The 22,262-nt window shown below is 32.4% G+C and overlaps 2 protein-coding genes across 3 annotated transcripts; both read right to left on the bottom strand.

Annotated features, from left to right (window-relative positions):
- Nucleotides 1-559: 559 nt before the first annotated feature.
- Nucleotides 560-2,316, bottom strand: LOC131638538 (NADH dehydrogenase [ubiquinone] 1 beta subcomplex subunit 2-like). Of its 2 annotated transcripts, none has more exons than XM_058909097.1 (4): nt 2,148-2,316; nt 2,002-2,047; nt 1,845-1,904; nt 560-873 (listed from the first exon to the last, which is right to left on the bottom strand). In XM_058909097.1, the coding sequence occupies exons 1-3, from the start codon at nt 2,252-2,254 to the stop codon at nt 1,854-1,856; spliced, it is 204 nt and encodes a 67-aa protein (XP_058765080.1). In that variant the 5' UTR covers nt 2,255-2,316; the 3' UTR covers nt 560-873; nt 1,845-1,853. The 2 variants fall into 2 exon arrangements, with proteins under 2 accessions (XP_058765080.1, XP_058765079.1); XM_058909096.1 differs by having other exon boundaries at nt 1,849-1,904; nt 2,148-2,315.
- A 7,647-nt stretch (nt 2,317-9,963) lies between these two features.
- Nucleotides 9,964-15,230, bottom strand: LOC131638543 (serine carboxypeptidase-like 34). The gene is made up of 9 exons (XM_058909103.1): nt 14,864-15,230; nt 12,088-12,198; nt 11,843-11,938; nt 11,649-11,741; nt 11,458-11,549; nt 10,961-11,352; nt 10,775-10,867; nt 10,602-10,707; nt 9,964-10,486 (listed from the first exon to the last, which is right to left on the bottom strand). The coding sequence occupies exons 1-9, from the start codon at nt 15,105-15,107 to the stop codon at nt 10,337-10,339; spliced, it is 1,377 nt and encodes a 458-aa protein (XP_058765086.1). The 5' UTR covers nt 15,108-15,230; the 3' UTR covers nt 9,964-10,336.
- Nucleotides 15,231-22,262: the final 7,032 nt, after the last annotated feature.

The following is a 22,262-nucleotide window of genomic DNA, read 5'->3' on the forward strand; positions in this document are numbered from 1 at the left end:
TTTGATTTATGATGAGCACCGAACTCATGCTTAACACCATCCAAGGCGTTCAATTGCTATTAGGATTAATCAAAAGGAACCTCTTTGAATCAGAGGAAAGATGCTATTAAGATTAATCAAAAGGAACCTCTTTGAATCAGAGGAAAGATGCTATTAAGATTAATCAAAAGGAACCTCTTTGAATCAGAGGAAAGAACCTCTTTGAATCAGAGGAAAGATGCTATTAAGATTAATCAAAAGGAACCTCTTTGAATCAGAGGAAAGATGCTATTAAGATTAATCAAAAGGAACCTCTTTGAATCAGAGGAAAGAACCTCTTTCCCCAGTTGATAGTGACCGGAGCTGCAAAATAGCAGCTCACAGTTTTTAGATCAGTTCACTAACACAAAGGTAAATTAGAATGGGATTGAAAACAACTCTGCAAACAACTCTTAGCCCCTTTTAGTATATTTCTATAGTTTTTCAATATTTTTAATGTTTTCACTAGAAAAATGAGTAGTTAGATTAGATCATTTTCTGACCAACCACCTTATTGAACAGGATTGGCTCACTCTGACAATTCTACACAAGATGTACTCTGGTATTGTGTTGTTATAACTCACATACACAACCTTGTCATAGTTGAAACAAATTCAGTATATTAACATAAACTTCTCACACAAAACATGGATAAATAGTCTAAACAACAGCTACTACCATAAACCTTCATCCAAGTTAACAAGTAAGGTGCTCAAACATAGCCATGTTCATGGAATCATGTAAAAAATCACTTATAGCCAATTTATTGAATGAAACAAAATAACCATTTGATTAACACACATTCAGGAACACATATTCTTCAAGTTCTGATGTTCCTGTTTTTGTAGCCGGAGCCTGCCAAAAGAAATCAATCCATATGTTATCACCAGTATGCAAGATCTTTTTCTTTTGTTGAGAATAACAATATGCAAATTCTTCTATGTACAAATCATCTCATACACAGTACACGTTCTTTACTAAATAGGAAAGAATTAACAACCACTCTTTTGTAAATGTTGAAATGAAGAAGAGGGATAAAACTTAATTGTGCTTGCTCCATCAAAAGGCACACCATATGAAAATTGATGACAGTGAACAATCTTATTTCTTATCAAATACATAACAGCATTTTCGTAGAAGTTTAGTATAATGAGTTGGTGTTAAATAGTAAATAAAAAATAGTACTCCCTCCATTTCAAAATGTCTGCTGTTTTAGCAAATAAAACTTGTTTCAAAATGACTCATTCTCACTTTTCAATGCAAAAATGATTGTTATTTTTCCAATTGTGTACTTTAATTATTATTCTGTACACTACTTCCAATATATTTATAAGGTTAATTTAGTAAAAGTATAATATCTTATAACAATATTATTACATTCCTTAATTTATGTGCAAAAACCTTAAACGACGGTCATTTTGAAATTGGAGTATAAGTTATTGGAAGCAAGATAAGTACTAAATAATCAATTATATAACATAATCCCAGGAGGCAAGCCAACAATTCATGATTTAAAAGTATTGCCTACACGTAGCAACGGTTAAATCAGGTATAGCAGAAAAAGGGCCTAGGGATCATCGTGTGCAACTCTGTCATATAAAATGAACCAAATTTTTAAATGTCATCGGCTCCAGCTCCATCTGCCAAACCTCCTAGTCCTACATGCATTAGGTGTATAAATTGTGGAATCACTACCGAATCAATCCCTACTTCCACAATAATACACTAACCATACTAACATTTTAAAAAAAAAAACATGACTAGCCTAAGAAAATTGCATTGTAAAGTAAACCATTTAACCACCAACGATTAAGATAAGAAGTTACTTACGAAAATTAATGGCCGCTTCCGTGATCATCATGACCATCCCAGGGATGTCTCCAGCCCTAAGGTGAAAAGCCAACAAATCAATCAAAAAACTGAAATAATGTTGTACGCAATAAATTGCAATAAAATGCGAGTGAAAATTGTTGAGAATGTTACCAGTACTACGGGAGCATCTTGCTTTGCCCTGTACATCACCCAAAACCTAGCAGAAGTAATTAATTTCAATTAAAAAATAAATATTGAGAAATCGATTAACGAATTTGAGAAATTAGGGTAAGGGTGGAAAGAGAAGATGAAGATACCACATGACAGCGCACAAGCCTTTGCCGGTGACGGTGTGCCAGCGCTTAGGTTGATGAATGGTGACGCCTTTGTAGGTTGTTCCGCCGTGGCCGTGTCCTCCTCCCATCTCTTCCGATGCGCGATTTCACTCTAACTCAAAATGATGCTGGTTCTGATGTACCCACACTAGATCTTACCCTGAATATTAATTAACCTCGTCAAAAATAAATGATATTATATTTTCATTTAATTATATTTGAAGTTCCATCTTTACCCTCTTATGAAAATTAATTTAACACTTAAAATGCATTTGTTGGGGCCTATTTTTGTCTTTAGACACTACACTCATGGCAAAATTTGATATTTTGGATTTTTTTATATTTATGTTAAGACAATTTTTTTTTGTTTATAAAGCTAAATAAATAACAAAAAGTAAAAAAAAACAATAATCTTAAAAATGTTACATGTCGCCTCCACTACAAGAATGCTATTAAATTTAGGAGGAGGTGAGTTGTGAATAAGCGATCAACATTAGCATATACGTCGAATTTTGGCATAAAGTCAACACTTTGATTCTCTACACAAAGGGTGGGAATTACTCGAAACATAGTTTTTCAAGTAAAATATTCTTTATACTTTGGATCAACACATCGTGTTTGTGATACTTATTCAACGAAGTCTCAATGAGACTGATACTAAGGGAAGAATTTGTGTAGCAAGCCAAATTAATAATGGTCGTGCCTTTGGCTTGAGAAAGACCTTTGTGGATGGCCCAAAGTTATGCTTGGTGAATATCTGAAGAGTTCAGGATGAATCCAAAGAAACCATTTTGCCATGTCGTAGATGTGGTGCGAAAGGTACCATCAAATCTCATATGAGTTGTCGTACGACGTAATTACAACTTCCATCTACATTAGTAATGGTGCGGGTGTAGTTGAGGGGGGTTCCACTTGACGAAACACTTGTTTAAGGCTTGTTTGAGGTTTAGTGAAGCAAAACTAAATGGTGTATGCCATGGAGTTAGCAGCCAAGGAGATTCGATATTTAGGAATGAGTCATTTGATATGCTGTTAGGTGCTAAATTGTGTTAATATTTAGTTTAATTAGTGGCACCTTTCGACCGTTTTTATCGAGTATTCGTACAATCCCTGAAGTTTTAGATAATTATTTATAGTTTATAATTTTTAACTTTCATTTTATGTTAATATGCGTTTTAGTTATGATTTTGTAGGTCTTAGCTCATTTTGGGAAGTTTTGAGCTTGTTTTGGCCTTGTTTGAAGACTGTTGGGCAGAGCATAGCGCGCCTCGCGCGGTAATAGGGCGCGTCGCGCCCTGGGCAAGATATTTTCCTGAAGCTTCCAGCAGAGAGAAGCGCGCGCTTAGTGACTTCAATCACCCCTTCCAGGCAGAGATGAGGGCGCGTCGCGCGCTGTACGTATTTTTAAAAAAAAAATAATTTTGTTTGGGCCCACCCATGCTGGGCCCGACCCAAACCGAGGTTAGAAGGGGAGTTAGGGTTTTTGGAGGTCTGTTGCCTCCATTGTTTCACCCTTTTCCTCTTTGTTTCAAGAAAAAAGAAAACAAAACACACACAGAGCTCTTAGTTCCTTATGCAATTTGCTCACTAATTTTCGTCTCCCCATAATCATCATCAACAAAGGTTTGTTCTTGTTCCCTTCTCTTTCCATTAATCTAGTTTTAGAAGTTAGGTTTTTAGATTTAGGAATTTCTTGATAATTTTGAAAAATTAAGGTAGAAAACATGTTATTGCTGTATATAATGCTTGCTGGGACCCTTAGAAGGGAGGAGAATCTTGTTCTCCTCTTCTGTTTTGCATAAAACTGAAGGTTTTTTCTGGGTTTCGCAGAGCGCGCGTCGCGCCCTGTTCAGCGCGCGTCGCGCCCTGGGTGCAGTTTTGAATTTTTTTTATTTGCATTCTGAGTAATTATATAGGGCCTGTTTTGTAGTTGATGATGAATGTGGACTGATGTGTGCTTCTATTGTGAGGATTTGCTTAAGTGTGCTAACTTTGTTTCAATTCGTGTGTGTTTCGTTTGATTTAAAATGTGTAGGTATGGCACCTATTTTGAAAAGAAAGAAGACTGTTTTTGGTGAGGGATCTTCCTCACAGGCTGCTAGATTTGATCGGTCAAAATTTCAAGGACCGGATCAGGAGGCTAGGTACCATGAGCTTGAAAGCCGTGTCGTGTGGAGCGAGCGCACGGTCGTTCCTATTGACCACGGCCACTTCAAAAGGGCGTGGATTGCTTTGTCTGACACTTGTTGGGATAAATTGTTCACTCCAACGCAATTCTATCAGGTGGAGATTGTCAGAGAGTTCTATGCAAACGCTTGGCCTCCGAACAGTTGGGTAGGCACTGAAGCTTACCCGTTTAAAACATGGGTGAGAGGTAAGGCTATTGACTTTAGCAAAGATGCAATTTTTGATTTTCTTGACAATCCTCTAGCTTTGGTGGAAGAATGTGAGTACCATCCCAAGTTGAATAGAGGCAATTGGGATGTGGAGAGTATTAGGGAGCAGATTTGTCGTCCTGGTTTTACTTATACCCTGACTAAGGCTGGGCTACCGAAGACATTCACTCGTAGTCAGTTGACGAAGGAGGCTCAGTTGGTGACCTCGGTGGTCCTTTACAACATAAGGCCACGAAGTCACACTCCCTCCATCACCATTGATATTGCAGGCCTGGTTCAGTGTATCTTAAATGGCGATAATGTTGATGTGTCGAGGATTGTGGCGAATGAGCTGAAGAGAGTCGCCCTGAATGGGACTCGTCATGACGATGGGATAAAGTGTAGATTGATATTTCCTGGTCTCATTATGGGTTTGTGCAGGAAAGTTGGAGTCCGGTTTCCACCTGGGGGAATGATTCCCATGGATGGCGTTATAGATGATATTTTCGCTAACAGGTACTGTCTGCCTGGTGGCCGTCCTCATGGTGTTGCTGCTAATGCACCTGACCTTCCTGATGCTGCTCGAGCTGTTCCGGTTGCTGTTGCACCGCCTGCTGGTTCTCAGTATGGTGATGCAGGTGATTAGAACCATCAGATACACATGGCGCATCAGAGAGCATTTATAATTTTGCAGGATTCTATCCGGCAGTTATCTCTGCAGCAGCCTGTTGGTTCCAGGGATGATTTGTCTGCTTATGCTTCATGGCCTGAGGGCAGGCCAGATCCTGAGGAGGGGGTGAAGCAGGATGATCAGGAGACTTCCGATGAGGAGTAGATTTTATGTTGTTTTTATGTTTTGTTGTTTTTAGTTTTTATGTTAGAACAATTTTTAGTTGCTTTGTTTTTAATTTTGTTCCATCCTTTTGGATGAGGTACTTTGAAAGGCTAAGTTCGCCTTTGGATAGTTAACACCGTTTGGTGTGGTTTTATATATATATATATATATATATATATATATATATATATATATATATATATATATATATATATATATATATATATATATATATATATATATATATATATATATATATATATATATATATATATATATATATATATATATATATATATATAAGTTCAGTTTATTTTATTATCGCATTTAATTTTAAGTAGTTTTATTTTAGTGTTTATGTTGAAGAAATAATGGTGTTTGATAGTTGTCCTGATGATTAGTTAGCTGGAACACGAATTTTTGTTGTCACGATGAATGGCGGTGATGCAATACAATTTGAGTGGTGATGATATAAGTTGAAAACTGTACGTGCAAGGTACATCCTTTATCTTTTTTTTATCAAGTACCTTTGATTCTGATGCTTTTAATTATACAAATTAGTTGTCATTAATTTCTGTTGGTAAAATTAGTTCAATTGTAGCACAGATTCAGTTGTGAGGAGACTTTCCACTGTATATATATAATTGTGCTGGATACCAGCAATGTGCGTTTTAACTCGTTTTCCTTATGATTAATCTTACATTTTTATTAAATTGTGTAAAAGATGAAAGTGATCAAAGCATTTTGTTTCGCATTACGAGTATATCTTCTCTACCAAATATAACCTACCCGGTGAGTGTGTGAGTATTTGCTAACCACTTTGAGCCGCTTTGCCAAGATTCAATCGGTATCATTTCCTTGTTTATAATTGCCGATTTTTTATCTGAATCTTGATGACTTTCTTTTAACCTTAAAGAGTACCATGAAATGTGGTTAGGATTGATTCCTTTTCGCCTTAGAATGGGGAGCATTCGTGATTATGTGGTGGTAATATTCAAGGTGGGGAGAATAAAAAAAATGGTTATATTCGTGTGGAGAAGAAAATAAGTGATTGCTCAAGAGAGAAAAGAAAAAGAAAAGAAAAAGAAAAGAAAAGAAAAGAGCTTTGTATATAGCTAGTTTCCCTTAAATTAAAAGGGTGAACTCTTGAGCAATAAAAGTGTGTGATCGGTTGATATGGATGTGTGGATGTAAATGTGATATTGAATGCTCTCTTGGGTATTGACCCTTTTGTTTCAATGGCCTTGAGAAATGACATTTCCTTGTTAACCAAGCCAAGCTGCAACCCTAAAGTCTTTGTGATTCTTGCTTTTACACTTTTTATATATCTTTTGTTTAGATGAGTCATAATCAATTCTGGATGTTTGCGTCATTGTCTGGTGAGTGTTAGGATCCTCCATTTTTGTTCTCTCAATAGAGAAGTGCGTAGGTGTGATTCATTCTTGAACTTCTTTTGCTTGTGGAATTTCTAACATAGAATTTGTATATAGGATTAGCATTGTTATCATGGTACTTTGATTGAAATTGGTAAGGATTGATCTTTGTGTACTTTTGGAATTTGAACCATTCAATTGTTCTTGTTTCTGCTTGGTTGTTTCATTTGTGATATTTTGTGTTCCCGGTAATTTATCATTGTTTTGTTTGAGGACAAACAAGAGTTTAAGTTGGGGAGAGTTGTTAGGTGCCAAATTGTGTTAATATTTAGTTTAATTAGTGGCACCTTTCGACCGTTTTTATCGAGTATTTGTACAATTCCCTGAAGTTTTAGATAATTATTTATAGTTTATAATTTTTAACTTTCATTTTATGTTAATATGTGTTTTAGTTATGATTTTGTAGGTCTTAGCTCATTTTGGGAAGTTTTGAGCTTGTTTTGGCCTTGTTTGAAGACTGTTGGGCAGAGCATAGCGCGCGTCGCGAGGTAATAGTGCGCGTCGCGCCCTGGGCAAGATATTTTCCTGAAGCTTCCAGCAGAGAGAAGCGCGCGTGGCACGCTTGGGCTGTTTAACTTTCAAGTGTAATGGCGCGATGCGCGCTAGAGGGCGCAGCGCGCCCTTGACAGAAAACAGAATTGCTATTTAAGGAGCAAATCAGATATTTTCCTTCTTCTTGATCATCTTAAGAGCTCAAAGAACCCTAAACTACTGTAGCAACTGAAGAATTGGAGAATCGAAGCCTTGATCGTCGATTAATCGCCGTAGATGCTTGTCATTCTTCATCCTTACCTTCTTGAGCAAGCTACCATTTTCATGGATAACTAAATCTCTTTTGTATCAAGATAAGATGTAATCCTCCTTGACTTTTGTATGTATTTCTTGTGAATATATGTGTATGAACAAGTTATGATCAATATAGATGGTTTAGTTTGTTTGTTAAAGCTTTTCTATGGTATAAATGTTTGAGACATCAATATTTGTACCTTGATCTAATTTCATCATCTATCAAACTATAAATTGCAGACATGGATTTAGCGTTTGATATTTACTTAGTATCGGTTTATAAAATGTTATTGGTATTGTTTAAACGGTGGAGAAATCGGCGGTTAAACAATACGGTAAATCTAACTATATCGTTGCGGACACGGACGGTATAGACGTCGATACGTAATTATATTGATCGTTAAGAAGTTCATATATATATATATATATATATATATATATTTATAGGTTGACATACGAAGTTAGGTCGATGAAATCGAATCTTGATACATTTTCTTTAACTTAGAACTTTCATTAATTTACTCTTTGCTACTAAAGTATTGAATGATCTTTTGCAAACTCAAAACCAAAGTAACCTTAACTCAAGACAAAATAAGCTATAGAACGGCGATGATATCGCAATAATCCCTGTGGATACGATATAAACGAAAAGTACTCCAGTATACTCTTTCAACATATGCATGTAGAGTTACGATTTATCCAAGCCCACCAGACTCTTGTCGCAAATAGGTTATGACGGGTATCATGACTCTCATTTTTTATCCAAGAATTTCCATCTTGAGTCAAGAAAAAAACTAGATGATTAAATCCAAGATATAACCAAAGGTTTTTAGAATTCCTAAATTCACGAACACAATAAAAGAATGAACCCTCTTCTAGGATACGTCTGGAACACATAGGTGAGGGGACTATGTTGTGATAATGAAGCATATAGAGTGTATGAACAGAGTTGTGGTTTAGGCAAAAACGCTGGCGTAGGTAGGCCTAAGGCAGCGCTTTTTCTTAAAAAGCGCTTTCATATATTGGCATAAGGCAACTCTTTTTCTTAAAAAGCGCTTTCATATATAAGCCTAAGGCAGCGCTTTTCCTGAAAAAGAGCTTTCGTAGGTAGGGGTGGCAAAACGGGCCGCCCGCCCCGCCTTATGCCCGCCAAAAAACGAGCGAAGCGCGCATGCCCGCCAAGTAAAATGGGCATAAAAGTCATGCCCGCCCCACCAAGATGGCGGGGCGGCGGGCGGCGGACTTACCCGCCTATTTTTATTTATATTCTTTTTAATAGATTAATAGGCTTTTTTTACCTTTTAATTAAACTTTTCACTTATTTTTTAAAACAATTTTTTATAAAAGCAACTTTTTAACAAATTTACTTAAAAAAATATAACATATATTTATAAATAAATGTATAAAATAAACCATCAAGAATTACAATTATTAAAATTAACTAAAAAAAGAGTGAGTTTCTGAGGAGGTGCGGGTTTTGGCGGGCGGCGGGCTTTGGCGGGGCGGGCTTTGGCGAGCGGCGGGCCTAAAATCCCAACCCAACCCGCCATTTTTTGGCGGGTGCGCGGGCCGGCCCGGCGGGCCACAGCCCGTTTTGCCACCCCTATTCGTAGGTGTTTTTAATAAGGGTTTTTCTAACCTATGCAACCTGGCATAGGATAAGGGCAATTAATACATTATTTTCTTCCATATAAAGTATCATATTAATTATTTTTCTTTTGAAAATTAATCTTGTATATTTTCTCTCTCCCACCCAATTAATGGATCAACATAAATAATAATTAATATGGTAATTTATATTTTAAAAATGGTGTATTAATTGTTCCTTATCCTATGCAATGTTGCATAGGTTAGAAAAACCCTTTTAATAAACTTATTATTTTTATAATTTTTAATATTTTGACATATCTCAAATTCTCACTAATATTTTGAGAAATACATTTATTATATTAAACAAATAAAAATTAAAAAAATACATTTATTTACAAGCGCTTTTCAAAAAGCGCTCTCTAATGGGGGGCTTTTACCAGCGCTTTTTAAAAGCGCTTTCGTAGGTCAACTTTACACAGCGTTTTTCCTGTAGCCAATTTCCGTGTTTTTTAATTCTTACTTATGGCAGCGCTTTTCAGAAAAAATGTTGTCTTAGGGGTGCTGCCAAAAGTCATTTTCGGCCTAGTGTTTGCTCATTTGACAATATATTTGAACCATAATTTACTATTTCCAGATAACAATTTAGCATTCACAATAATACATCTTTGATAGATTTTATAGAAATTCAACTAAATTTACGTTGACGATAAACGAACTAATACAGACCTATCTTTTTATTCAGAGTTGAAATGTACTATGCATAGCAAAGCTATCATAAGAATGACTTATCTCATAACAAGTAACCCTGAATTAACGTTAAGATGCATATAATGGCTATATGAATCATGTGTTGAAAAGGAGAAGTAGGAGTTTTGATGGAATAATCAGACAGTGATATATTCATGAGGCATAAATGATACAAATTAAGACTTCTAGATATGTCTTCATACTTTGATTCAAACTCAAGCTTTATATGTATATAGTAATTAGTGAGTGATTCAAATAACAGAATCCATTCACACTTGAATCAGATCGAGTTTGAGTGAATAATAAAAAACATCAATTGGGTTAATTTTAACCCAAAAAAATCAAACAGCTTTCCAATCATCTTAATCTGTAACAAACTATAACATCAAAATGATATAGTCATTATTAAATAGGATGCTGTGGTAAATTCTTATTGACTAAGAAATGTCGAACTAGCTGAAGAGCTTGCTTGGGAGCAAAAGTAGGAACCTGATGACCAGCTCCTCTTATTGTCACAAATGTTATCCCATCATATACAATGCTCCATCCTCCCACCTTTAATTCCACACATAAAAAATAATAATGTTAACTTCATAAAGTGAATAATCATAATAATAATAATATCGACCGTCGATAAACAAATCGATGTAATGCAAGAGACTAGGTTTACCTGTCTACTAGTATACCAAGGAGTCCAATCTTGAACTACAGGAAGTCCCAATTTTCTCAATGTATATCTTGTTGCAGTTACGGGAATTCTTCCATCAGTGTCTCCACTGTATAAATCACGAAATAAAGTTTTAGAATCAATAATAGTCTAAGAAAATGTACTAATTCAATTACCTGTAAATCCATACGCGAAGACCGCCAGCAATAAGCTTCTTGAGGACAGGAAGCATGGACACCGGTGAATCGTTCCAAAATGATATATTGTTACTAACAACAAAGAAGAAGATATCATCAATTTCGAAGTTTCGTATTAATACGAGTATATATCACATATTAAGGTTGACTTGATGATATATATACCTGCAGTGAGTCCATGGATATGAAATTTTGGTCACATTAGCATGCAGTGCCTGTTGAACTTCCGGCCTATTTAGATAAATTTCAGTATAATCTGATGCACATGGATCATATCCGGCTCGCATTTTATTCCACCCGTCAGAGGATCTTCTTGTGTTACTGGTATTGCTGAAACATCTTGGAGCATACAAACTATACATATCGATGATCTTATACACATCAAAATATTTGTTAAGTTCGTTATTGCATGCATCGGTTTGATTTTGAATCGGATAGCTGAAATTGCATATGGTTGTGATGTTTTCGTATAAACCGTCTGATATCACAGCATGATCCCATGCATATTCTATCATACCCTTTTGATCTGTTTCATCATCCAATAATGCATTCCCAATCTGTATAAAAAAATTCATTATATCAAATTAACAATGTTCTTTATTTATTTATTACTACTATTATATTATTATTGATGATAATGATGATGATCAACTTGATTATACCATGATTCCTTTGAAGTTAATGTAATTTTCATATGAAGAGTTGGGATTATTATTATCCAAAATGCGTTCAGCAAGTTGTGGAACATAATGTCCTGAAATTTCAATACAATACAAATTCAAATTATAATTTTATAGTTAAGAACTAATAAGAAAAATAATATTTAATTAATAATTTAGGATTAAATATATACCTGCATAGCTTTCACCAGCAATATAGAAATCATGTGATTTGAATTGAGGAAATCTTTTAAACCAATTGATGAGGAAAGTGTGTGAATCCTCAGCTGGTCAATGAAATTAGTTATTCATTAATAAATCACATTAAGTGAAGAGTACTAGTAATAAAAAATGTATTAAAATTAATCCTTAGATTAATTATTATTACCAGTAATTGTGTCACCAAGTTGACTAATATCAGTGGTGGTGTTGGTGTAGGAAAATCCAACTCCAACTGGGGATTCAAGAAACAAAAGATTTGCAGCTGTAGAAAAAATAAAATCATAATGGTGTGAGATTATTAGTGTTTTCTTTAGGTTTTTGAAATTAAATAAATATAACCATCCAAAAAAAATTAAATAAATATATTATTGATATATTATGAATATGAATTTGAAATTGAAATTTAGTTACCTTTATTCCAAGAATAAGGGTTCAATTTAAGCTTAGGGTGGGTGCTATTTTGGGGAGAAAAGGGTCCAAGCTCCTCTGCTTCCCCATAACCAATTGAAGAACAACCAGGGCCTGAAAAATTCATACATTTTAATTTCTACATCAATTATATTAATGTATATTTAATTTCTTAGTATTTTTAGCTTAAATAAATTATGGATCCTTATAAATTAAAGATTAAAAAAAATCAAATAAATACTGAAATGAAAACTTTATCTGTTGGCAAGATGGTAGACATTTTTCTATATAAGTGGTTAAGGATAATAATTAGTTGGAACATGAATGATATCATTTTGCTGAAAATTTGCTACTTTTGGATTGCTTTGACTTATCTAAAGCTAAACTATTACTCCTCATGTTTCAAAATAAGTCACACACATTACAAAAATATAATAAATGAATGCAAAAATATCAATTTTAATTATTTTTATTGATTATTAGTATATTTTAATTATCATTAAAATGTGAAAGAAATAATAAAGGTATTAATTAAAAAATACAATTAAAAAATAAAAAATAAAATTATATTGCAAACTGTTAAGATATTTATTTTGAAACAAATGATTTTTATACTGATATTTATTTTAAATTGAAGGAAATAACATGAATGAAAGATATATTTTTCAGAGCATTTTTAATTAATTATGTTAAGAATGTCAGGAAATTTAGTGAACATGATTAAATTTGATGACTAAAAAGTCTAAACAACAATTTGATTGTAATTTTGTCTCTCTAACTTTTGTTCAAAGTTCAGACTATAACTAGAAAGTCCAATTTAATTAAACACAAACCAAAAACTAAACTACCTAATTTTGAAAGTGACTGAAAGTTTACAAAGGGAGAGAATTTCCCAATAAAAGCTAGCTAGTATCATCATGATTTTTGAAAATAATAATCATTGGGGTAACAACTAATTTCAGGAGCTAGAATTTTAAAAAAAATTACACCATATTATAGATTGTGTAAGAATATAAAAAGAAAATATATGTTTTTTTTTAAATCAGGTATCATCTGCAGTCTGCAGACAATTACAGAGTCGAATCTGATCATAATAAATAATAAAAAAAATTCTAAAAAAATTAATTAAGATTGAATTCAAACTCAAGACCTTCAGTTAAGCTAAAAGATAATTTAATTAGAGCTAGGTTAGAGTTCTTGACTAAAGATGAATTTATTTGATAAAATAACTTTTATGTATATAACATACTTAGTCAATTTGAATACATTAAATAAATACAATTTTGATAAAGGTCTTTAATTTATGAATATTTTCTTTCAAGTGTCTTTTTATTTTTGGTTGCGTCATTGATGATATAAAGTTTTGTGGCCCTAATGTTGCTATCAGAAGCTAAAAGAAATGGTTTATAATTATATGACTTAGGTTCAAAGCAATATTTATTAGTCCTATTGAATTTCATGATGGCTATTTCTGATGCAAATTGAAGCCACTCACTAAGAATATTTTTGGTCAAATTCCTAACACCTGCACGCTTGCTCACTTTCTTTTGTCCATATTATAATTAAACAATTTCAAAAAGGATTACGTAACCTATTACTATTATTAAACATTAAAAAAAATTATATAACTTCATTTTAAAATTACGCAAGAAATTAACAACTCATAATTAACAAATATGAAATAGTGCCAAAAACTATTGGTAATGACACGGTGAAAATTCGTTACAAATTACAATGTTTCCAATGAACCCAAATTTTAAACCTCCAAGCCATATTAGGAATTTGTGAGTTGTCAATTTTGTGCTGGTAGTTTCAATATTGATAAGTTTTCAAAAATCGTGCCATATCATAAGTTTTTGTAACCTTGTACATTTTAGCATCACTTTGTATTGTATGGGAAATGGGAAATTTAGTAGGTTAATATGATGCTATTTTCATTTGATATAATATTTATTTATTTATATAACGTTACTCTCGTTTTTTTTTTTTTTAAATCGAATATCCTTTATATGCAATTGTGACTAATTTTTTTAGCGCCAAAATATCATAGTAGATGAAAATAAATCTTCGTCAGAAAAATTTAATATATGCCTAGAATTTTGGTTTGAATTCAGAATCTTTAGTTAAGTTGAAAGAAGTTCTTTAAGATCTCATATATTTGATAGAAATTATGCAACACCGATATTTCTGAAAAAATATGTTTGTATCAGTTTTAAACTTTTACAAGCGAAACTAATGATTATGTTTAATTTATATATTTTTTTAAAAAAATGTATTAGTATTAGTTTTGAGACCGTGTTGAAGGCGTATGTATTTCATAGGATAGATAAGCTCTTGGTATCCTTAATCTCATTTTTAATTAATATATATTATTGATATAGTAATGTTAGAAATGAGATTAGGCTTATTTTGGCTATAGGTGAAGGATCTATAATCTATCTTTTGTTAGCCATATATTTCCATCAGATTTGTTTTTAGTAGGTTCGTTTTTTCTTCAAACAATTTTTAAAAAAGTAATAATAAAACATATAGTGGCAGTTGTTGTCAAATCGATAGTGATATATTATATGCACATACACCAACATTATCACAATCATTCATAAATTAATACATCAATTATAGATGAGAATGCCTATAGTACTATATAAAAAAAATCACATAGTTTCATAAATTTTCCATATTTCTATGAGATAGTTTACTAAAATTTAATAAATAAGAAACATAATTATTTGGTATGTAAATTCAATATATAGAAAGAAATTAGTGAAATAAAAATTACCTCCATTAAGCCAAAGAAGAAGAGGTTTTTGTTGAGGTTGATCAACAGCTTCAAAGAACCAATAAAACAGTGCTCTTCCATGACTTTCATTCACTGTTATATAACCTGAATATTGTTTGAAATTCACCAAAGGTTGCCCTGGTAATTCATAAACTCTATCCTCTTCTTGTTCTCTCACACCTAATCCTTCTTTGCTCATACAAACAATCACAAAAACAACAACAATAATTGAACTCAAACCCATCTTATGTTATAGATTAGATATAGATATATTGTTTCTCTCACAAGACACTGTCTCTATATATAATGAAGAGAAGAGACTTAAGATAACAGGTAAGTGTCATGTGTATTACAGTACCTAGCTAGCTACTATTGCTTTACCCCTATATTTAATTTTTATTTTTAATATATATATATATATATATATATATATATATATATATATATATATATATATATATATATATATATATATATATATATATATATATATTAATAGATATGCACTGATAGTGTAAAATGGTTTTACACTGTCATCAAATAGAAAACCAACAGTCTGTCATATCATTAAAAATATTTTAAAATAAAAGTGTAATGTGGCTGGATACATGATCGTGATTGGTTGAGAGTATAAAATTATTTTACACAATGTCAGTGCATCACTTTTATATATATATTAAAAAAAATTATTTAGAGAATTTTTTTTTTTTTGACATGCCCGGTTTTGAAAGCATGCTTTTGGAAGAGTATATGAGAATGGAACGAAGGAAAAAAAACAAAAAGTTTTTCTTGTGAGTCAACATCAAGATTCATTAATATTAAATTAGATAATACATGTCAAATTAGCTGTAAATAATTGCTTTGACTCTGAATAAAGGGTATACATGCATAGTATATACTATAGTATAATAGTAATATGTATGTATACATTTGGACTTTTCTTATGAGATATTAATTATGATAATTTTATTTTTTTGTTTTTGAATTATCCATATGGAGTTTAATTTAAGGGACAAGATTTGCGGTGTGGTCAATTGCTTTGGGTTGAAATGTTTGAAGATTCTGCCCCCACACTATGTTTCTAGTTACTATCTTTTCAATTAACCATCATAGTAGCATTGAAATAATCATCTAGAATGGAAGGTACAATAATGATGACAATTGTAGAGTAAGTACATAGCAATGGTATAATATTCTATTTTGATTTTCTGCCGGCAATAAGTTTTACTTCAAAGATGAAAATTGATCAAGCCGGCCTCAAACGGCAAGGAGAAATAAACTAGGAAAATTATTCACTACTAGTTTAAAAAGTTGATGTGTAAATAGATTTTGTCGAAAGTTTGATCAATTTAAAATGTTTGAAGTTTAATTTTAACCTTAAGTTTAGTTACTTTGTAATCTATTATCATTACCGCATTTGATATTGAAGGTTTTTTTTTTTCTTATTATTTTAAGTGCATAAAAAATGTGTGACACCCTTCAAGTTATTCACGAAGATTGGGTGAGTTGTTTAGAATGAAATATGGAGAAGATAATTAGAATGTAGAAAAACGGTTAATTCACATTGTTAAGAATTCTAGTAAAAAAATTTCAAATTGAGGATTTAATTAGCAAAGTTCTCATATGCCCAATGGCAATCTAAAGTCATTGTGATTCTTAAATCTAAAGACTTGTCTTATATGGATTTGACTATTTTGTTTGACAAATTGTAGGAACATGAGATTAAGCAAAAAAAAGAAATTGTTGAACATGAATCAGGTGACAAGAAAAATAAAATTCTTGCACTCGAAGTCGAAGAAGCCAAAGAAAAACAATGAAGACGTACATTTTTTAGGCCGCGAGTTCAAAAGTTCATAAGACGCGATAAGCAACCTCATAATGTCCAATATAAAAATGAAGAAAAATTGTCTTTTGTGCAAACATGCTTCTAATGCAGAAAGAAATGTCACATAAAACCAAATTACCCTTAAAAGTAAAACCATAAACAAACTGAAAAATACAAAAGACCTCAAAGCTCGGCGGCGATTTTGTTGTATTTGGAGTGTGCGATACGCTTGGGTATTTTTTACGTCACAACACCCCATAATCCCTTGTCTATGGTTTGCAAGACGAGGGTTTGCCATATAAGCTCTAGCTCAGCTGCTTGGTCTAAGGAAGCGAAAGCCTTCGATATGACATTATTGTCATTGGGAATAAGTGCATTCAATGCTTTTCTTGTAATAAATAATGTTTTGCTAAGAACTATTGATGTATGTATGTACGTTGACTAGTATGGATGCTTCCTTTTCTCTTAGATTACTTGAATACTCTGAATAGTCTTTGATACAATCTTAACTATTGATAGCGCATAGTGGATCGTACATTCCTTAGTGAATGAGACATATATAAAGGTCTCTATAGCAACATTTTACCCCTTTTCTTCCATCAGCAACATGCAAAATAACTTCTTTCTACTTTCCACCATCATTATTTCTCGTGAGTTTTGTTGCAACATTTTAAGCCTTTATTTATCAAAAAAACCTAAAAAATATTATGGAGTCTAGCCAGATGAACCTAGTACTTTTAGAATGATTTGGACAAGTTTTTGAAATATCCAATCGATTCGAACATACACCCAATTGATTAGGTAAGTGCAAATGATGCCCGTAATTGTTTGTGACAATAACTTAATGAAAGGCAACAACTTTCTATCCAATATTTCCAAAATGAGTCATTGTGAACAATTATTTGGGGCATCTAATCGATTGACACGAGATCCCAATTGATTGGACCATTAATTTGGCCTATGGATCTTTTCCTTTGTTGTGTCAACCTCTAGCATATAAATAGATATCTCTCTCTCTCTCTCTCTCTCTCTCTCTCTCTCCACTTTTTCACATCCATAAATGTGAGTTTTCTATATCACTCCTCATCTCTCTCTCTCTCTCTCTCTCTCTCTCTCTCTCTCTCTTAAATATTCATACTTTCTATTGCTTTAATTTATCCATTCCACTCTGAGAAAGTCATTATGTTTAAGTGAGGTTTTTGTTCTAGAAAAGGGTGATATTGTAAATTTATTAAGAGGTATTTTTCTCTTGGTTGAATAATTTCTCTTAAGGGAGTGTTTGTTTGGGTTTAAAGCTAAACCCGTTAAAAGATTTGTTTGGGTATTTAGTGTTAAGTCAAAGATTTTGTTTGTGAGCTCAACCCGTGTAAAAGCTCTACTTGGTTCGTGAGTTCAGGTTGTGTAAAAGCTCACTTTGGTTTGAGAGTAGCCTAGTGTAAAGTCTCAACGTGGTTAGCGGTCACCCATTGTAAAACCTCAGTTCGATTTGTGGTTAGCCCGTTTAAATCCATCACTTTGTTTCAAATGATAGTCAGTTCAAACTCCAACTTTGGTTTGAGATAAACCTGTGTAAAATCTCAGTTTAGTTCAAATACTAACCTCACGAAGCTGTGTTTGTGTTCGGAAGGAAGACTATTTGCTTTTGTCCTATGTTCGTTATTTGGTTGGAAGTTAACTTGAAATTTCATTCCTTCATAAGTGTTACTAGATACTCGCAGGATCAAGTCTTGAGGAGAGGATTAGGCCATCTCATTTAAAACTGAACCTCTATAATTTATGGTGTCATCTCTTTACCCTTATCTATTTATTTTTCGTATATTTATTTTTCCGTTGCTATATTCAAACATTTTACGAAAATCTATTTTAAACTCAAAAATATAAACAATAAGTTTTAAAACTATCATTTTTAAAATTTCCACAATTCACCCCTCTATTGTGTGTGGAGTCATATGTCTAACATAACAGACCTTTGGAGGAGTGTGGCTATTATTTCCCCTTTCATGATCACAATGAGGATTCATGTGTCTTTGGTGACAATGGTGACTCAACAACCTCAGGATCTCTCATCGCAGTTTTATTGCTCTGGTGGAGGCCGACTCAAGAACGACAACTTGGTTTCTTTGGGAGGTAGGCCCTTGCACAATTTTATTCTCTGGATGAATGTGATGTAAGCTCTTTTCAATCCTAAGAAATCTTCCAGCCATGGATTATGAAATTTGTTGTTGCACCAAATTGTAAACACTATTTAGCAAAGTAGTGGCTCCTAGCACCCTGAGGTTATCATGTAACAACTAAAGGTCGGGGAGCCTTTCCTGTATAGGAAACACAAGTAGTAACAGAGGTATATGCAAAGGTTCTCCTTGATGAAGTTGTTAAGTGGATACGAAGAACGAAAGAGTTTGGAATACTCCTTGACCGACTATCGAATGAACATGATCTTACTGCAAAGGATTAAATGAAGATGTTGGATTGTTTTTTGTTCGAGGAATAAGATGCATATTTTTATCAAATTTGGCAACGACGAAAATGACTTGCCATTGAACAACAAAGTGAGTGGCTTTGGATGCCACCACGGTTAATGAATCTAGATAAGTATCTGTTTGAAAAGAAGTTGAGATTCGAGGAAAAAGATACACAAATGAAGATATATACTTCTAAGAGATGAGATATGGATATCTATATCTGTAGAGATCTAAACATGGATATATACAGAGATAAAATTTTGGTTCCCATAGACGATTCTATTGTTCTATGTTGGAACCATAATTGTTCGATGGATGATGAAGTAGTGCCTGCTACGATGGACTTGAGCTTACAATGCCGTTGAGAGAGGGTTAACATGCAAGGTTATATATATATATATATATATATATATATATATATATATATATATATATATATTAATACATTAGAAGTGACACACATTTCCTCTTAAATAGCGAGAACATAAATCACAACCAATCGTCTGATTTATCTAAACGGTCATCATTGTTCTAGAAGACAAAATTACATGTGTTAGGAGTAATAAAAGTCTACATATTCTTCATACTTATTACATTTTCTTTACCAATGGGCCTTTCACCTGAAATTTTATGGACGGCCTAGAACACAAGGTGAATGTTTTTGTGAGAATTTATATATATATATATATATATATATATATATATATATATATATATATATATATATATATATATATATATATATATATATATATATATATATATATATATATATATATATATATATATATATATATATATATATATATATATATATATATATATATATATATATATATATATATATATATATATATATATATATATATATATATATATATAAGTTCTTCATGCTTACTACATTTTCTTTACCAATGCAACTTTGATTCTCCTATTTTATCTTTTTTTTTTTAGTTTTGGTCCCCTCATTTTAAAAATCACAATTTTAGTACCTTTTTAAGTTTTACTTTGGATTTTAATCCCCCCTCCAAATTGGGAGTAATTTTTAATGATGTGGCGCTATTAGTGATGACATGGCAGATATATGGTGTCCATTTTTATTTCCATCTCATTCTATTTTATTTCCAAAAATATTATTTATTTTACACAAACATATTAAAGAAATGAAATTAACAATTGAGAATATCGTATTTTATTTTACATTCAGAGAGTTCGCATTCCTCATTCTTCTTTAAAAGAGGAACCTTGAAATTTCATCTCCTACAAACAATTAGTAATCCTCTCCCTTCTCTTACACAGCGGTTGAACTTCATCTTTTTTTCACACGACCATAATCTTTTTCTTTCTATTGTCCTATTCTTTATCTTATTTTCCTCTTAGCTCAAATGAATGATTTGATGGTCTCTTTTTCTTCGTCAAACCAATCAAGTTTAAGAAGAAAAGGAAATAGATGTTGGTGATACACTGAATATCCATTGATGACTTCATGGACTAATGAGAATCCTTGAATAAGGTTTTATGATTGTGGTCATTTTAAGGTCAAGAGGAAAAAAATGTTGTAATTGCTTTTAATGGTTTGATGAAGAAATGAGCAACCGTCAAAAAGAGGTGATTGGGTCGTTGAAAGATGGGAATGACAAGCCTGTGGAGGTATTGAGCGACAAAAGAAAAATCGAAGAATTGTTGAAGATGAAGAATGAATTTATGGATTATTCTTTAGGTTTAACATTGGTGTTGGTATTGTTATTTGTGATTGCATTAATTGCAATACATGTGTTAAAGTAAATTAATGTAATTTAACATTAGTGTAATGGAGTTTTCTAGAATTCATTGTGTCATGGTTCAAATTATAGTGCTTGTATTGTGTTTCCTATCAATGAAATTGAGTTCTGTTTTATGAGTTCATAGTTTATTGTTCAACCAGAATTGAAATGGAGAACTTAAATGGATATATTGTCAATTGTATTATGTTAAGTTCATTGTTCATTGTTTAGGGATGTTTTAAGAATTTTAAAAATCAATGCTTTAGGCACATTTCAGAATCAATGCTTTAGGCACGTTTTAATATTGCAGTATTTTCAGAACATGTTTCAAAACCTGTATTTTTAGGACTTGTATTTTCATAAAGCATAATAGCTAGTTTTTTTAACACTACAGTACATTACATAAAACATAAGTCAGTATTGTAAGTACATTGCAGCGTAAACCATTATTTATTTATTTTCGGTACATTATAACATAAACTAGTATTTTAACATTGCATAAACCAAAACATTGCATGCATTACATAATAGAAACCAATAAATAAACTTGTGAGTGCACTTGTCCATTAGATATTTTGCATGATGTCAAAACTTAGGAAATTATTAACATCTATGTACATTGAACAATGTCTACAAGTCATTATGTGTGCCTATGCATTAGGGATCTTAGAATGCATCCAAAACATGTTTGAAGAATATATCATGCATAAAAAATGGATTACATAGCATCAAAAACAGGTTTCATGCTTGAAAAAGTCATTTTCATTCAAAAAGCAAGTGTACATGTCAACACATACATGGTACAGGTCGACACATGTACTGTTGTATTAAAACCTTTAGCTTTTGTAACTATGTGTTGACACATGCAAGTGTATAGGTCGACACATACAGGGTACAGGTCGACTCATGTACTGATGTATTAAAGCATGTAGCTTTTGTTTGCATGAGTCGACGCATGCAACATTTCAGGTCGACACATACTGAAGAAATTACTTCTATGTGTCGACACATACAATTTTTAGGTCAACACATATGGTGCAATTTTAAAGTCTGTAGCTTTTGTTTGAGTGTATTGACATATAACCTGTTACAAGTTGACTCATAGCATTACATAGGTCGACACAAGACTTACATGTGTCGACACATGTTGTAGTTTTTCATAAAGTTTGCATTCTTTTTCACATTTTTGGGTTTCCCTTTTGTCTCCAACTTGCACCACGATAAATGCATCATACATAAATCTCTTTCAATTCGACGAAACTATAAACACAAACTAAGATTTCTCATCATCTTCAACCTCTCATATATGCATACACACAAACAACGTTCGCATAATCATTCATTATTTG

This window comes from Vicia villosa, unplaced genomic scaffold, assembly GCF_029867415.1.
Source record: "Vicia villosa cultivar HV-30 ecotype Madison, WI unplaced genomic scaffold, Vvil1.0 ctg.002327F_1_1, whole genome shotgun sequence".
NCBI lineage: Eukaryota > Viridiplantae > Streptophyta > Magnoliopsida > Fabales > Fabaceae > Vicia > Vicia villosa.